Here is a 15,612-nt window from a genome sequence, read left to right on the forward strand (position 1 = left end):
AACCCGCTACCTTAGGTGTACGTGGCTGGCGCCTTAGCCGGTTGAGCTATAGGTGCCGAGCCAACAATACCAATGTTTATTAAACACTTATGTTCTAAGGCAAAGCACTGTTCTATACTGTCTCAATCTCTACATCAATATTATGATTTCACCTATTATCCAGGTTTTGCAAATAAGGAAACTGATACCCACAGAGATGACTTGAGGAAGAAGTGATTTGCCGAGATCACACAGAATTAACACAAGGGAGTCAGGTTCTGAACCCAGAGCCCACACTCCTGACCTCTACTCCACACTGTCCCTGTGTTTTATCCTATATAACAAATCTCCTTTGTTGCTCCCTCTGCCTGAAAACTTCCCCCCCAACACTGAATGCTAAGAGAAGCCCAGCCGTCTTCTCCAAGCAGTATTTCTTGCATATCACCAGCCAGGCTGGGTTAGGTGGTGCCTCTGGGCTTCCTCTATCACAGTGGGAAGGATTTGTTTCCTAAATGGCATGTGGGACCTGTGTCAGCTTTATCCACAGAGCTCAGCACAAAAATCCAGAGCCCTCAGATGTCTGCTGAATGAATGAATGAGGTCAGCTTTCCTCATCATAAAATTCTTAATGCCTGGCACAGTCCCTTCAGCAGAAGGCACTTGCCAATTACTGACTGTGCTAAATGAAAGTTGCCAGTAGCCTTGCTGAGGCTGCTTCCTACACATACTCCCTGACCCAGGCTGGGCTGGCTCCTGCATCCTGAGCTTCTGTGCCATGTTTTCTATCCAGCTCTGGCTTCTCAGAGGAAGTGGCAGAAATATTCAGGCTTTGTGTTAGTTTCCCGCTTTGCTGTCATATAGCAGTGAACCTTAGAGAGCATCACATCTCTCTGAGCTTCAGTTTACTTGTCTGCAAAACATAGGTATTGATATCCGTATCTGCCTCCTTAGCATGCTCCTTTACACTCTCTAAAATGTAAAATGTCAACAAAACAATCTTTCAACAAATTTTTATTGCACTTTCTATGTCATACATATTGTTAAAATTTCAGTCTTCACAGTAACCCTTTGAGGTAGATATTATTAATCCTCATTTTACAGATGAGGGAACTGAGGCTCAGGGAGAGCATGTGACCTACCAGCTGTGCCTGGGGGCCACTTGCAGTCTAGACTTGTGTCATATGCATCTGTCCTCCCACCCACTCAATACCCAGGCTTCCTGCCGGTGACAATTAGCCATGGATTGACCACAGTCCCCCAGCATTTGCCTCTGAAGTAGATGAAGAGCAGATGTTTCCTGAGATGATGGAAAGATCTCTTAAACCTGCTACTGAGATAACACGGAAGAGAAAAGCCCAGTGTCTTACTCTCTGAATTTTTTTCTTTTAAAAAAGATTGAAAGAAGGGTAGCAAGTTTAATCTACTTGAATCTTTATAGGCACTTGTCTTTTTACAAGTTGGAAACTTGAGGGATCCTTGAGGAAAGCCCAAGGGATGAATTTCAGTTCCCAGGTCTCTGACTCAGGAGGCTACCTGAGGGCTCAGTCAGCCCTTAGGGCCAAGGTTAGGCTCAACTCTAGCCCATGGGAGCTGCTCAGCTGCACTCCTCAAAGATGTCCGGGTAGTGTCGAAACAGCACGGGTGGGTCCCGATCACCTCGGACTGGGGCCTGAGGCACAGCCCGGATCCCAGGCCTCCGGCCACGCCGCCCTCCAGAGCAGGAGCGGTGGATCCACTGGTGTGCTTCCACAGCAAACTTCCTCTTGAAGCGCATGCCACACTCAGGGCAGGGAAAGGGCCGCTCACCGGAGTGCATTCGCCGATGGCTGACTAGCAGCGAGGGGTAGGTGAAGCGGCGGCCACAGTCTGTACACACATGTCGCCGCTGGCTGGCCTGAGCATCCACAGTGGGCACAGGGACAGTGGGCTGTGCACCTGTGATCTGGTCCCAGGAAGCTCTTGAGAGTGGCTGTGTTCTTTCCAAGGCCCCAGTAACAGTACAATCAGGGTTGTGTTTAATCAGCTCTTCAGGCTGCTCCTTTCCAGGGGTCTTTCCAGGTTCTTCGGCTCTTGGCTCTTCCTTGGGTTTCTCTTCCTTATTTGGGGTATCTCCTGGGAAACAGGAATTAAGTTATGTTTTATAAACACTACAGACTGTCTCTGGGTATAGGGTGCTTTTCACTTAAGGCAGTGCCAGAAAAGTACTGCCCAGTGACTAACACCCAATCTTTGGATGAAGGTAAACACTGTTTATATCTCTTAAGAGTGACTTATCTGGGCCTTGGTCCCTTATTGTCAAAAAGGAATAATAATGGTTACTTAACAGGGTTATTGGCAGGATTAGTGGAGATGTATGTTAAGCACTTAGTAAATGCTCAGTAAGCAGTAGCTATTACGCATACGGCTTCTCCATTTTTGTAGGGTAAGACTGTTTTACAGATGAGGAAACAGTTGCTCAAGATCACTCCACAGGGGGGTGTTGAAGGGAGGGCAGTCAAACCGTCAATTGTTGGACATTTTCTCTGGTATCACTTGCCTTGCTTGAGGATTGTGAAGGGCAGATCTGAAGGCACTTCCACTCTTAGGGGTGGGTTAGTGGTTTCTGAAAGAGGGAGAATGAGAGGAGCCTCCAAACCTAAGTCTTGGGCTCGGTGCCTGTAGCTCAAGCGGCTAAGGCATCAGCCACTTACACCAGAGATGGCAGGTTTGAACCCAACCCGGGCCTGCCAAACAACAACAACTACAACAAAAAAATTGCCGGGTGTTGTGGTGGATGCCTATAGTCCCAGTTACAAGGATTGAGGCAAGAGAATTATTTAAGCCCAGGAGTTGGAGGTTGCTGTGAGCTGTGATGCCACAGCGCTCTACCCAGGGTGACAGCTTGAGGTTCTGTCTCAAAAAAAAAAAAAAAAAACCTAAGTGTTAGACTTGGGCTCCAGATCTCCTACTCTGGTCTCAACATGAATTGCTATCCCACATTTGGAAAATTTGAAACTGGGCTGCTTTCCTAACTTCTCTAGTATCAACACAAGTTGGTTCTTTAATTTCCTTAGGGATGCTGATGCTGGAAGTGGGGGCCAGAAAGGAAACTAGACAGGAAACCGTGGAGAATCAAGTGTTGGGGGAGACCTGGGACGATCCCTCACCTCTCCGAGCTCCTCCCAGGCTTTCCCCCTCCTCAGGATCCTGGGCGGCGGGGCTCCAAGCCTCGCTCTCCTGTTCCATCCAAGAGATGAGGGCTGGTTTGGGGCCTAGGAATCCTGGGAGAGAACAGGGATCACAGTGCTGGCCTGAGAGGCAGTCCTGGAAAGATGGCATCCCCCTGCCAGGGTGAGGGCACCTCCTCAGAATTTATACTCAATCTGAACCAGGTCTGCAGTGCTTCTGCCTGAATGAAGCGTATGCGGGATGGAAACACTCCCAGGGGGTACCTGAAGCCCCGGGAAGGGGAGGTGGTGAGAGTTGGTGGTGGAATAGTGTGGAATTAGGGCTCACAATCCTCTCTCGGTCCTTCAATCTATATTATCTCCCCTGTGAACCCCGGTGAAGGAGGACAGGGGTCTGACCCGGGGCCTCACCGAGCGCGCCCAGGTGGCCGTAGGTCTCCCGCATCACGTCCCGGTACAAGGCCCTCTGCGCGGGCCGCAGACACCCCCACTCCTCCAGGGAGAAGTACACGGCCACGTCCGCAAACCTCAGAGACCCAGGCTTCCTGCAACCAGGCCGGGTCTCCCCGGGTTTCGGAGCCAGGAGCCGGGCTGGGGGCGGCGCCATGGGGCCTTCCAGCCCCGAGCAGCGGCCGCCTAGTCTCCGAGGCCACCGCCTCCCCGCTCCAGGCCTCAGCTTTCGTTGTCCACTGGAAGGGCTGCCCAGGCCCGGGCCCCGCCCAGCCTTGGCGTCTGAACGTAGTCGAGGGAACAGAAGTAGCAGAAAGGAACTGCTAGAGATACGGGGATTCTGATAGGGACAAATAAAACTCCTTAGTGTTTATTCATTTCATGGCCGCTTGGACATAGACACCCGGGTTAAGCGACCCGGAAGGTGCCTTTAGAAAATATGGCGACAGCCTGGCTTCATTGTCACTGGTTGCTCGTAACAGCGCCTCTCCTTGAGCATACCAAATATGGCGCCTTTCTGGCTACCCTCGCCTCATCATCCCCCTTAGTCCTTAAATGCCCTGTCGAGTGCCTTTGATGGGGATATGCGGACCTTCTGGGAAGTCGGGGAAGAGTTTCTTGCCTTTAAGAAAGATGGACGTGCCCACAGCTTCCTGGACCTTCCTTTGCTCGCAATACAGAGAGGCCGATGATTGGACGTAACCATAGGCAGACGCTGCTCTGTGATTGGCCGCCGATTGGCGGCGTATTTGAAAGGGCCGGTGGTCTTGAAGCCTCTTGCTAGCCTGGAACACAACCAGGACCTCTGCCGTAGGCTTCCCGGGATTGTGTCCCTGGTAGTTTCCCACTGTGCCTCTGGACGACGGCAAGATATGGTATCTGGTCTCCAGGCCCTGCGAGAAGACGTACACACTCCGGCAAACCCGCTGTACAGCTGAGGTAGGAACCAGGTGGATGTTTACTGTTAAGAGCAGAGCCCACCCTACCCTGGACATCTGTGGCTCCGCGCTCTTAGTCTCGGGACCGGAGCTGCAGGCGAAGGAACTTGCTTAGTGAGGATGGATTCAGAATAGGGACATTTAAAATTACATTGTTAATGTTTGCCACATTAATGTGCATAGTTTTAAAAAAGTAATGCATAAGCCTCATAATGAAAAAAGTAGTCCCCCTGTAATCTTTCCTCCTGTTCCTTACTGGCGTCTACTTTTTTTTTTTTTTTTTTTGAGACGGAGCCTCAAGCTATCCTCCTGGGTAGAGTGCTATGGCATCACGCTCACAGCAACCTCCAACTCCTGGGCTCAAGCGAGTCTCCTGCCTCATCCTCCCAAGCAGCTGGGACTACAGGTGCCCGCCACAACGCCCGGCCATTTTTTGGTTGCAGCCATCATTGTTGTTTGGCGGGTCCGGGCTGGGGATTCGAACCCGCCACCTTAGGTGTATGTGGCTGGCGCCTTAGCTGCTTGAGCCACAGGCGTCTACTTTTAACTCCCTTCATTAATTTGCGTTATATTGTACATACAGTAAAATGCACAGATTTTCGATATAAAAAGTCGCCGAGTTTTGGGAAATGTATACACCTGTGTAACCATCACCCAGAACAAGATAGAGGACATGGATGTCACCTGTTAATGTTTCCTTGTGCACCCTTCCAGTCGGTATCTTTTATTGTGGTAAAATACTCGAAAATAGAATGACCATTTTAGTTTATTCCCATTTGGTTTGTTTTTTTTTGTTTTGTTTTGTTTTTTGAGACAGAGTCTTACTATGTTGCCCTCAGTAGAATGCTGTGGCATCACAGCTCACAGCAACCTCAAACTCCTGGGCTTAAGTGATTCTCTTGCCTCAGCCTCCCAAATAGCTGGGCCTACAAGCACCGGCCACAATGCCTGGCTATTTTTTTGTTGCAACTGTTATTGTTGTTTAGCAGGCCTGAGCTAGGTTCGAAATCTCCTGCCTCCCTGTATGTGGCTGGCACCCCAACCACTGAGTTGTGGGTGCCAAGCCAAATTTTTCTATTTTTAGTAGAGACAAGTTTTCACTCTTACTCAGGCTGATCTCGAATCCTAAGTTCAAGCAATCCTCCCTCTTAAGCCTCCCAGAGTGCTAGGATTACAGGCATGAGCCACTGGGCCCAGCTACATTTATCATTTGTGTTGAGCAGATTTCCAGTCCTCTTTTAGTTATCTTCAAATACACAAAACGTTGTTAACTACATTCACCAAACATTATAACTCATCTATCAAACATTAGAATTCTTTCCTTTTATCTAACTGTATGTTTATGCCCATCAACCAACCTCTCTTCATTCCCTCTTCTCCCCACCCCCTTCCCAGTCTCTGGTATCTATAATCTCACTCCGGCTCTATGAAACCAACTTTTTAGCTCCCATAAGAGTGAGGACATATGATTCTTGTCTTTCTGTGTCTGGTTTCTTTCCATTAATATGATAACCTTCATCATTTCCATTCAGGTTGCTGCAAAAGACATGATTTCATTCTTTTTTTATGGCTGAATAGCATTCAATTGTGTATATATACCACATTTTCTTTATCTGTTCGTCCACTGATAAACATTTAGGTTGATTCCATCTCTTTGTTATTGTGAATAGTGCTACAATAAGCATGGGGCTGTAAGTATCTTTTTTTTTTTTTTGGTAGAGACAATCTCACTTTATCACCCTCAATAGAGTGCCATGGCGTCACACAGCTCACAGCAACCTCCAGCTCCTGAGCTTAGGCAATTCTCTTGCCTCAGCCTCCCTAGTAGCTGGGACTACAGGCGCCTACCACAATGCTTGGTTATTTTTTTGTTGCAGTTTGGCCAGGACCGGGTATGTACCTGCCACCCTCAGAATATGGGGCCAGCGCCCTACCCACTGTGCCACAGGCACTGCCCAGAGCTGTATCTTTTTGATTTCTTCTCCTTTCCATAAATGCCCAGCACCTGAATTGCTGAATCCCATGGTAGTTTTAGTTTTTTGAAAAATCTCCATACTGTTTTTCATAGTGGCTGTGCCAATTTACATTCCCACCAACAGTGTATAATAATTCACTTTTCTCTGCATCCTTGCCAGCATCTTCTATTTTTGTCTTTTTTTTTTTATTGTTGGGGATTCATAGAGGGTACAAGAAACCAGGTTACATTGATTGCATTTGTTAGGTAAAGTCCCTCTTATATTTTTGTCTTTTTAATAACAATCATTCTAACTGGAGTAAAATGGTATCTTACCTGGTTTTGATTTTCATTCGCTGATTATTAGTGATAATGAGCATTTTTCATGTACCTGCTGGCCACATGTATGTCTTTTGAGTCTCTTTTTAAATAGAGCATTAACTTTAACTAAAAAGATACTATGAAGCATTTCACCCAAACCAAAAAATATTTTTGTTTCTTTAGGTACTAATGTTGTAAATTACTTCTTTGTGGACTAAGAATGGAGAAGACTTAAGACAGCAGTTCTCAACCTGTGGGTCACGACCCCTATGGGGGTTGAATGACCCTTTCACAGGGGTTGCCTAAATACATTCTGCATATCAGATATTTACATTACGATTCATAACAGTAGCAAAATTACAGTTATGAAGTAGCAACGAAAATAATTTTATGGTTGGGGGTCACCACAACATGAGGAACTGTATATTAAAGGGTTGCAGCATTAGGAAGGTTGAGAAACACTGACTTAAGAGGATGGAGCTTAAAAATAAATTTGGCTAAATAATTGGATTGAAACAAAATTTCAAGTCAGACTAAAACTATTTCATCATAAATGGCTGAAGAGAGGTGGCCAAGAGAGGTGGCTTGGTCTGTGGCCAAGAGAGGTGGCTCATACCTGCAATCCTAGCACTCTGGGAGGCCAAGGCAAGTGGATTGCTTGAGCTTAGGAGTTTGAGACCAGCTGAGCAAGAGTGAGACCTGGTTTCTACTAAAAAAAGAAAAAACTAGCTGGATGTTATGGTGGGCACCTGTAATCCTGGCTACTTGGAAGGCTGAGGTAAGAGGATCACTTAAGTCCGAGAGTTTGAGGTTGCTGTGAGCTGTGATGCCAGGGCAATAGAGTGAGACTCTGTCTCCCTCAGAATAAACAAACAAACAAATGGTTGATGTCATGTTGTTTTTCCTGCCTTTTTTTTTTTTTTTTTGAGATAGAGCTTCAACCTGTTACCCTGGGTAGTGTGTTGTGCCATCACAGCTCACAGCAACCTCCAACTCCTGGGCTCAAGTGATTGTCTTGCCTCAGCTTCCCACAACACCCAGCTATTATTTTGGTTGCAGCCATTATTGTTTGGCAGGCCCAGGCTGGATTCGAACCTGCCAGCTCTGGTGTATGTGGCTCGCACCTTAGCTACTTGAACCACAGGTGCCAAGCCTTTCCTGCCATTTATTATAAAAATAAGCAGATGCGACTGGCCACTCTGGGAGGCCAAGGCAGGTGGATCGCTTGAGCTCATGAGTTCAAGACCAGCCAGAGCAAGAGTGAGACCCCCATCTCTTAAAAAAAAAAAAAAAGCCAGGTATTGTGGCAGGCGCCTGAATCAGTTGAGCCCAAGAGTTTGAAGTTGCTGTGAGCTATGATGCCATGGCACTCTACCTACCAGGGACAACAAAGTGAGATTCTGTCTTAAATAAAAAAGAAACAAATGATTTTTCTTTCAAGTTGTTTTATTGCCCATCAAATTGTAAATGGTTGTTCAAGACTTGTTCAGATAATTATGAGAAGTCATAAAATATACAGGGGATATTTGTGGTTCATAAATGTTACTTGTCAATAAAAGGATGCAACTGAACTTTAAGTGACAACTAAAGTTTCTTGTGCAAAGCTCAGCCTTCACCTGAAGTGTTTGGGAGTAAATTGTAATGATGCGTGGTGTGTAACTTACTTTGAAATACATTAGAGAAAATAAAATGGCAGGGCATGGTGGTTCATACCTGTAATTCTGGCATTTTAGGAGGCTGAGGCCAGAGGTTCAAGACCAGCTTGGGCAACCCTCTCTATAAAAAATAGAAAAATTAGGCTTGGCACCTGTGGCTCAGGTGGCTAAGGCGCCAGCCACATACACTTGAGCTGGCAGGTTCCAATCCAGCCTGGGCCCACCAAACAACGATGGCTCCAACCAAAAAATAGCTGGGCATTGTGGTGGGTGACTGTAGTCCCAGCTACTTGGGAGGTGGAGGCAGGACAGTTGCTTGAGCCCAGGAGTTGGAGGTTGCTGTGAACTGTGATGCCATAGCACTCCACCCAGGGAGACAGCTTGAGGCTCTGTCTCAAAGAAAAAAAAAAGAAAGAAAAATTAGCTATGCATGGTGACATGTGCCTGTAGTCCAAGCTACTCAGGCGGCTGAGAGGGAAGGATCACTTGAACTTAGGAGTTTGAGGTTGGTATTACATATAATGAGTGAGGCCACTAGGTGACAGAGCAAGACCCTGTCTCAAAAAAAAAGAAAAAGAAGAAAAAGGGAAAGGAGGGAGGTAGGGAGAAAGGAAGGAAGAAAAAAGAATGGATAATTGGATGGAGGGATGGATAGATGAGATGCCGTGTACAAAGCATGCTGATATAAAAATAGTAATTGTAGAAGCTAAGTGATGGGGACATGAATGTTTACTGTAAAATTCGTTGAACTCTTGAATGTTTGAAAATTTTATTTATTTATTTTGAGACAGTCTCACTCTGTAACCCTAGCTAGAATATAGTGGCATCATCATACCACTGCAACCTTAAACTCCTGGGCTTAAGTAATCCTCCTGCCTCAGCTCCTGAGTAGCTGGAGTGAACCAAGATGCCCAGTTAATTTTTCTGTTTTTAGTAAAGATAGGATCTTACTCTTGTTCAGGCTGGTCTCCAACTCCTAAGCTCCTCCTACCTCAGTCTCCGAGAGTGCTAGGATTACAGGTATGAGCCACTGCACCTGGCCGAATGTTTGAACATTTTTATGGTAAAATATTAGAGGGGGAGCTCAGTCATTTGCTCTTCAAACTATAAAGACATGCTAGATGCCTTCATACCTATCACATTTTGTCTCAGGCAACCCTGTGAAATTACCATTAGCTTCATTTTATACATGAAACAAATGTTGCATCATATGCTAACAGCCACATAGCTAGTGAGAACTAAGCTGAGCCTGGAATCCAGATCTGCCATTTCAGGAGAGACCATGTGGCGAAGTAAAAATAATGCTCAGTTCCTATTAATAATCACTTTGGGGGTAGTGCTTGTTGCTCAATGCGTAGGGTGCCGGCCCCATGTACTGAGGGCGGTGGGTTCAAACCTGGCCCCTGCCAAACTGCAACAAAAAAATAGCTGGTATTGTGGCAGGCGCCTGTAGTCACAGCTCACAGCAACCTCCAAATCCTGGAGGCAATTCTCTTGCCTCAGCCTCCCAAGTAGCTGGGACTACAGGTGCCCGCCACATGCCTGGCTACTTTGTTGTTGCAGTTTGGCCGGGGCTGGGTTTGAACCGCCACTCTTGGTATATGAGGCCAGTGCCCTACCCACTAAGCCACAGGGATCACCCCAAAGAAATAGTCTTTTATTTATTTTTTATTTTTTATTTTTTTAATATTCTTACGACTTTATTATAAACTAGTTTCATAGGCCACCAGGAAATAAAAGGACTATGTATAGCTTTATGGGAAACAGGCAGGGAGCTGAGGTCGGCCAAGATGAGTCAGCCAGGGGGGTACTGGGTTGGGGCCCCTGCAATACTAGCTGTGGCAGCAGCTGCAGCAGCAGCCACAGAACCTCTTCCTTGTGGGGTCATCACCTGTTGGGATGGCCCACCAACCCCACGGACTGGCCCAGCAAGTCCTGCAGGAGCCTGGGGCATGGGAACCCCAGCTGGGATTCCTCGGCCAGCGGCCCTGCCAACCCTGGACCCCCAGCAGCTCCAGCAAATGGCACTTGGGTAATACAGTATCTTTAGGAGGCAGTCCCTCTACTGTCATTGAGACCAGGTTCTCCCCAGGACTGTAGCACCAAGGACTCGCTTCTCTTCATTCTCTACTTGTTTGGAGTTCTTAGACTTGATTTTTCTGAACTCATCACAGTCAAAAAGGATCAGATTCCTATGCTTTTCGAAAGCCTTGAAGGTGCCGATGAAGATCCCGCCGTCTTGCAGAATGCACCTCATCCTGTAGTCAATATGCTACAGCATCTTGCTGCTCTTGCCCACGGTCATGGTGGCGGTTCTGATGGCTCTGATTCCCACCGGATTGCCTCTGGAGAGGCCTAGTCACTCACTGGCAGCCGAATTCCCTGAAATAGTCTTATTTAAGGAGATATTTGAGTCACTGGCATGAAGACATACTTAGTCCCACCCATCTCTTTGTTTATTACTTTAACAGGTTCCTGTTCAAAAGTAGGGCTAACAGAAAAGGGGCCAGAAAGATCTCTTAAATGTTGCTATTTATAGTAAGAATTAGACCAGAAAGACCATGCCTTGATTTCAACTCCAATCAAAAGTAATTTACTCTTTATTTAAAAAAAAGAAGTCCCGGGCAGTACCTGTGGCTCAAAGGAGTAGGGCACCAGCCCCATATGCTAGAGGTGGTGGGTTCAAATCCAGCCCCTGCCAAAAAAAGTAAAAAGTCCCCAGCATTATAATTCCAGCTGCTGTGTCCCAAAAATACATCTTTATTCAAAAGATGTGAAATCCAAGGAACATGCAAATATCTGAGAGAAAGAAAACATTGCAATCACTAATTCATACAGTGAAGAGATTGCCCAATTCTAAAGTTCATTTTGTTATTTTGTACACTATGTGCAGAGTGAAAATGGGGCAGGAGAACTCCTCATCTGAGGCCACTGTTTTCTCTATGGCCACCTCTTAGGTCTTTAAGGCCAAAGAATGCCAACAACAGCTTGAAACCACATGTGTCTCCTTGCCATGTGTTTCACATGCTTTGGCTAACAGGCAGAATCCTGGGATGAGCTTTCTGCCATAGGGACAGGCCCATGGTGTGTTACATTCTGGAGGGGTGCTTAGAGGTGGTGGCGGCTCCTTTAATAGGCATTTGCATCTAGAGGACTCCATGTTGGAGAAGCAGGAGACTGACCAAAAAGCACAGTGCTCTAAGGGAGAGAACAATCCAAAAGGAAAATCCAGTTAGGTGAATGGATTTGGTCAGGTTATCCCAAGTGGGACATAGAACAAGGGGCTCCATGAGCAGGAGTCTCAAAAAATGGGATCAGCTGGGTGGCACCTGTGGCTCAAAAGGGTAGGGTACCAGGCTCATATGCTGGAGGTGGCAGGTTCAAACCCAGCCCCGGCCAAAAACTGCAAAAAAAAAAAAAAAAAGGGATCAGCCCTCAGGTAGCTTTTCAGATTCCTGCCTCCTGCCTACAGACTTTCTCTGTGCCCCTGACCTCTCCTTATTCCTAACACAGAACTTTGTTTTCCTTAAATGCCCATTTCTCTTTAACCCCCATATGCTTTCTCTTTAAACTTTCTCTTTTTCTTACTAAGCTCTGATCTGCTTGCATGAGCTCTATCACCCACACTCTTGAAATATATCTGGAAAGTACCAGCAATGAACTGGGGGATCCTGGCCTTTCCAAACTGGGATTGGCTCTGAAAGCCCTACAGCAGCCTGCTGCCACCTCTGCCTATTGCTGCCAGAGTGGCGGATCCACTGATGGGCTTTCAGGGCATACTTGCACTTGAAGTCTTTCCCATACTAGAGACAACTATCTGAGTGAATTCTCTGGCTTAGGAAGAAGACTAGCTAAAGCTGAGACCACAGTCAGGACAGAGATAGGGCTTCTCACCTGTGTGTGTGCGTCTGTGGAAGGCAAGCTGAGAGGTATAGGCAAAATGGAGGCTGCAGGAGGGACGGTTGGAGGGCTTCTCGCCTTTGTGCTTGTGCTGGTGGATGACCAGCAGGTAGGGGTAAGTGAAGCGACTGTTGCAGTCTGGGCATGGGTAGGACTTCTCCTCAGGCAGAAGTAGCGCCCACAGTCAGGGCAGGGGTAGGGCTTTCACCTGTGTGGATGACCTGGTGCTGGAGCAAGTACTTGTGCTGGGAGAAACAGGCCTGGCACTGGACACAGAGGAAGAGCCATTCCCTAGAATGGACCTGCTAGTGGCTGGCTAGGAGGGGAGGGCAGCTGAAGTTGCAGCCACATTCTGGGCAAGAGTGGGGTGATCTGTCTACAGGTTAGAGTCTCCTTGAGCCAAGGTTTGATGGGGCTTTGCCTTGGGTTACTGCAGAGTTCCAGGCAGGTACCTTTGGGACAGGAGCCAGGTGGCAAGTTGGCTGGCAACCACTCCTTCAGATACATGTCTCACTTCTTTTTGGTTTGGAATCTGCTTCACTCTTTCTCTTCATTCTCATTCCTGGATCCTGAGATAGGGAAAAAGATAAAACCTGAAACTTAGCAGTATGTTTTAGAATATATCCTGCCTTGGAAAACAGCATGAATGGCTGAGAATGAGGTCCCTAGGGAGGATAGCTCAATGATGGAGGCTTCAATAAGTCCTGAAAGCTAACCATTGCCTGGAGGTTAAAACAGGACGGCCCTGAACATTGGAGATAATGAAAGAGGAGTCAATGATATTAAACACCTACTTGAGTCAGGTATTGAGAAGAGTGATGGTCCCAGCCCTCATGGAGCTTACAATCCTGAATCTGTGTATGGTCCTTTTGCAGAAGAGCCATTAAATGACCTTCCTTGGTGCCATTCAAGGCCATCACCAAACATCTATGCTTAGTTAGCCAGGCGTTGTGGTGGGTGCCTGTAGTCCCAGCTACTTGGGAGGCTAAGGCAAGAGAATCACGTAAGTCCAAGAGTTGGAGATTGCTGAGAGCTATGATGTAACAGCACTCTACCAAGGGTGACATAATGAGACTCAAGTCTCAAAAAAAAAAAATCTATGCTTGGACTGCACACCAGGTTCCATGGAAAGACTTCCTAGAACATTTATTACAACATCAAGGCTGCAGGAAAAACATTTGTCTTCATTATATTTTATTTTTGTCTTCATTTTAAAATCTGATGAATGGCATTATCTGCTATACTATGATCCATATAATTAGATTCCAAGACAAACATTTGTCTTTATCACACAAGAAAAATGAAATTGCATGTTTCTTTACTTTTACTTTCGGGGAAGCTCAGACTCCATTTCTGTTCAACTGGGTTTTTTGGGGGGGGGAGGGGGACAGAGTCTCACTATGTTGCCCTCGGTTGAGTGCTGTAGCATCACAGCTCACAGCAACCTCAAACTCTTGGGCTTAAGTGATTCTCTTGCCTCAGCCTCCTACAGGCCCTGGCCATCACTTCCAGCCCACTCGCCCCTGGGGACACTCTGCATCCCATAGAACACTGAGGGATAATGGCCCAAGCCCTGGGCCTGACGCAGCGTGCCTGATGCAGCGTGCCCAGGTGGCTGTAGGTTGCCTGTATCACGTCATGGTAGAGGGCCCTCTGCAAGGGCTGAAGACACCCCCACTCCTCTGGGGAGAAGTATACAACCACGTCTGCAAAGCTCACAACCTCCCACTTTTTTTTTTTTTCCAGTCTCGAGCTGTTGCCCTAGGTAGCCTGCAGTGTCATCAGAGCTCACAGCTACCTCCAACTCGAGCTCAAGTGATCCTCTTGCCTCACTTTTTCTATTTTTAGTAGAGCTGGGGGGTCTCACTGTTGTTCTGGCTGGTCTTAAACTCATGGACCTCAAGTAATCCACCCGCATTGGCCTTCCAGAGTGCTAGGATTACAGGCGTAAGCCACTGTGCCCCGCCAGCTTCCCACCTTTTTTCCCCTCGACTGCCAGGCCTGACTTCCCCGGGCACATGCCCCAGGAGCGGACCCATAGAAAATCCCCTCGTGGCGGTGCGCCCATTGCTCAGTGGTTAGAGCACTGGCCACATGCACTGGGGTTGGTGGGTTCGAACTCAGCCCAAGCCTACTAAAACAATAATAACAAAAAAATAGCTGGGCGTTGTGGCGGGCACCTATAGTCCCACCTACTTGGGAGGCTGAGGCAAGCGAATCACTTGAGCCTAAGAGTTTGAGGTTGCTGTGACGCCACGGCACACTACCGAGGGCGACATAGTGAGACTTTATCAAAAAAAAAAAAAGAAAACCTCCTCCGTGGTTGGCAAAGAGAAGTTTCTGAGATACGTGGAAATGCCGTAGCTTTTCTGTCTTTCCTCAGACAGGTCCCTAATCCTGCACGTAACCGAAATGGCGCCTTTCCAGCATCATCATCCTTTGCCTTTCCTTTCTGCCCTTACCTTCTGGGGTCCTGGGGGAGAAGAAAAAAACCAGAAGGGAGGCTGGACCCCACAACACATGCGTTGATTGGATAGGACCGGAAGGCCGGGGAAGAAGGAAAGCTGTGATTGGTCTTTCTAGAGCGGCCTGTTTGAAAGGCTGAGGATGAAGGATGAAGCTGATCTGAAAGTTGCTGGAGTTGAGGGTCCTCGGCGTCTCTCCTAACTCGCTTTTCACCGACCAGCAACCTAGGAGAGAGGATCTAACCGGTTGACGCTGCTCCGTTCTACTACTTAAGGAGGACGCTGCTCCGTTCTGCTACTTAAGTGAGACCTTACGGGCAGATTCGAATGTCCCAGGGCTTCAAGGTGAGTAAAAACTGAAGGGCAAAGACTGAGGCGGATTCTGGACGGGAGAGACAGCCAGTTCGAACCCTGTACCCTCCCCACTCACGGCGGGGCCAGCCCCGGCTGGCTGCTGCCCAGCATTTGAGTTTGACCATTGCCCCTGGTCACAGATGTCTTCCCTTTTTGAAATGCGGAGGGCCAGGTGACTGCCCGCAGGATTCAAAGCCACCTTCTGTTTCCCTGGTTCAGTTAAGTGCTTAGTGTAGGCCTCTAAACAAATTAACTAGTTATTATTGTAATTATTACTATCTATGTTCTGTCTCAACCAGAAAACTTGTATTCAAATTGCAGCTGATAGCTCTTTGGAAGGCCGAGGCAGGTGGATTGCCTGAGCTCAGGAGTTTGAGACCACCCTGAGCAAGAGCGAGATCCCCATCTCTTAAAAAAAAAAAAAAAAAA

The 15,612-nt window shown here is 47.3% G+C and overlaps 1 protein-coding gene and 1 pseudogene across 2 annotated transcripts; both read right to left on the bottom strand.

The window, feature by feature from the left end:
* Positions 1–1,364: 1,364 nt before the first annotated feature.
* Positions 1,365–3,924, bottom strand: ZNF688 (zinc finger protein 688). Of its 2 annotated transcripts, XM_023516726.1 has the most exons (4): positions 3,558–3,924; positions 3,126–3,239; positions 2,516–2,581; positions 1,365–2,091 (listed from the first exon to the last, which is right to left on the bottom strand). In XM_023516726.1, exons 1-4 carry the CDS (start codon positions 3,751–3,753, stop codon positions 1,574–1,576), a joined length of 894 nt encoding a protein of 297 aa, XP_023372494.1. In that variant the 5' UTR covers positions 3,754–3,924; the 3' UTR covers positions 1,365–1,573. The 2 variants fall into 2 exon arrangements, with proteins under 2 accessions (XP_023372494.1, XP_012664307.1); XM_012808853.2 differs by lacking the exon at positions 2,516–2,581.
* Positions 3,925–10,259: 6,335 nt separating this feature from the next.
* LOC100940535 lies at positions 10,260–11,140 on the bottom strand (annotated as a pseudogene).
* Positions 11,141–15,612: the final 4,472 nt, after the last annotated feature.

The sequence above is a fragment of the Otolemur garnettii genome, unplaced genomic scaffold (genome assembly GCF_000181295.1).
Source record: "Otolemur garnettii isolate 467f Iridium unplaced genomic scaffold, OtoGar3 scaffold00096, whole genome shotgun sequence".
Classification (NCBI taxonomy): domain Eukaryota; kingdom Metazoa; phylum Chordata; class Mammalia; order Primates; family Galagidae; genus Otolemur; species Otolemur garnettii.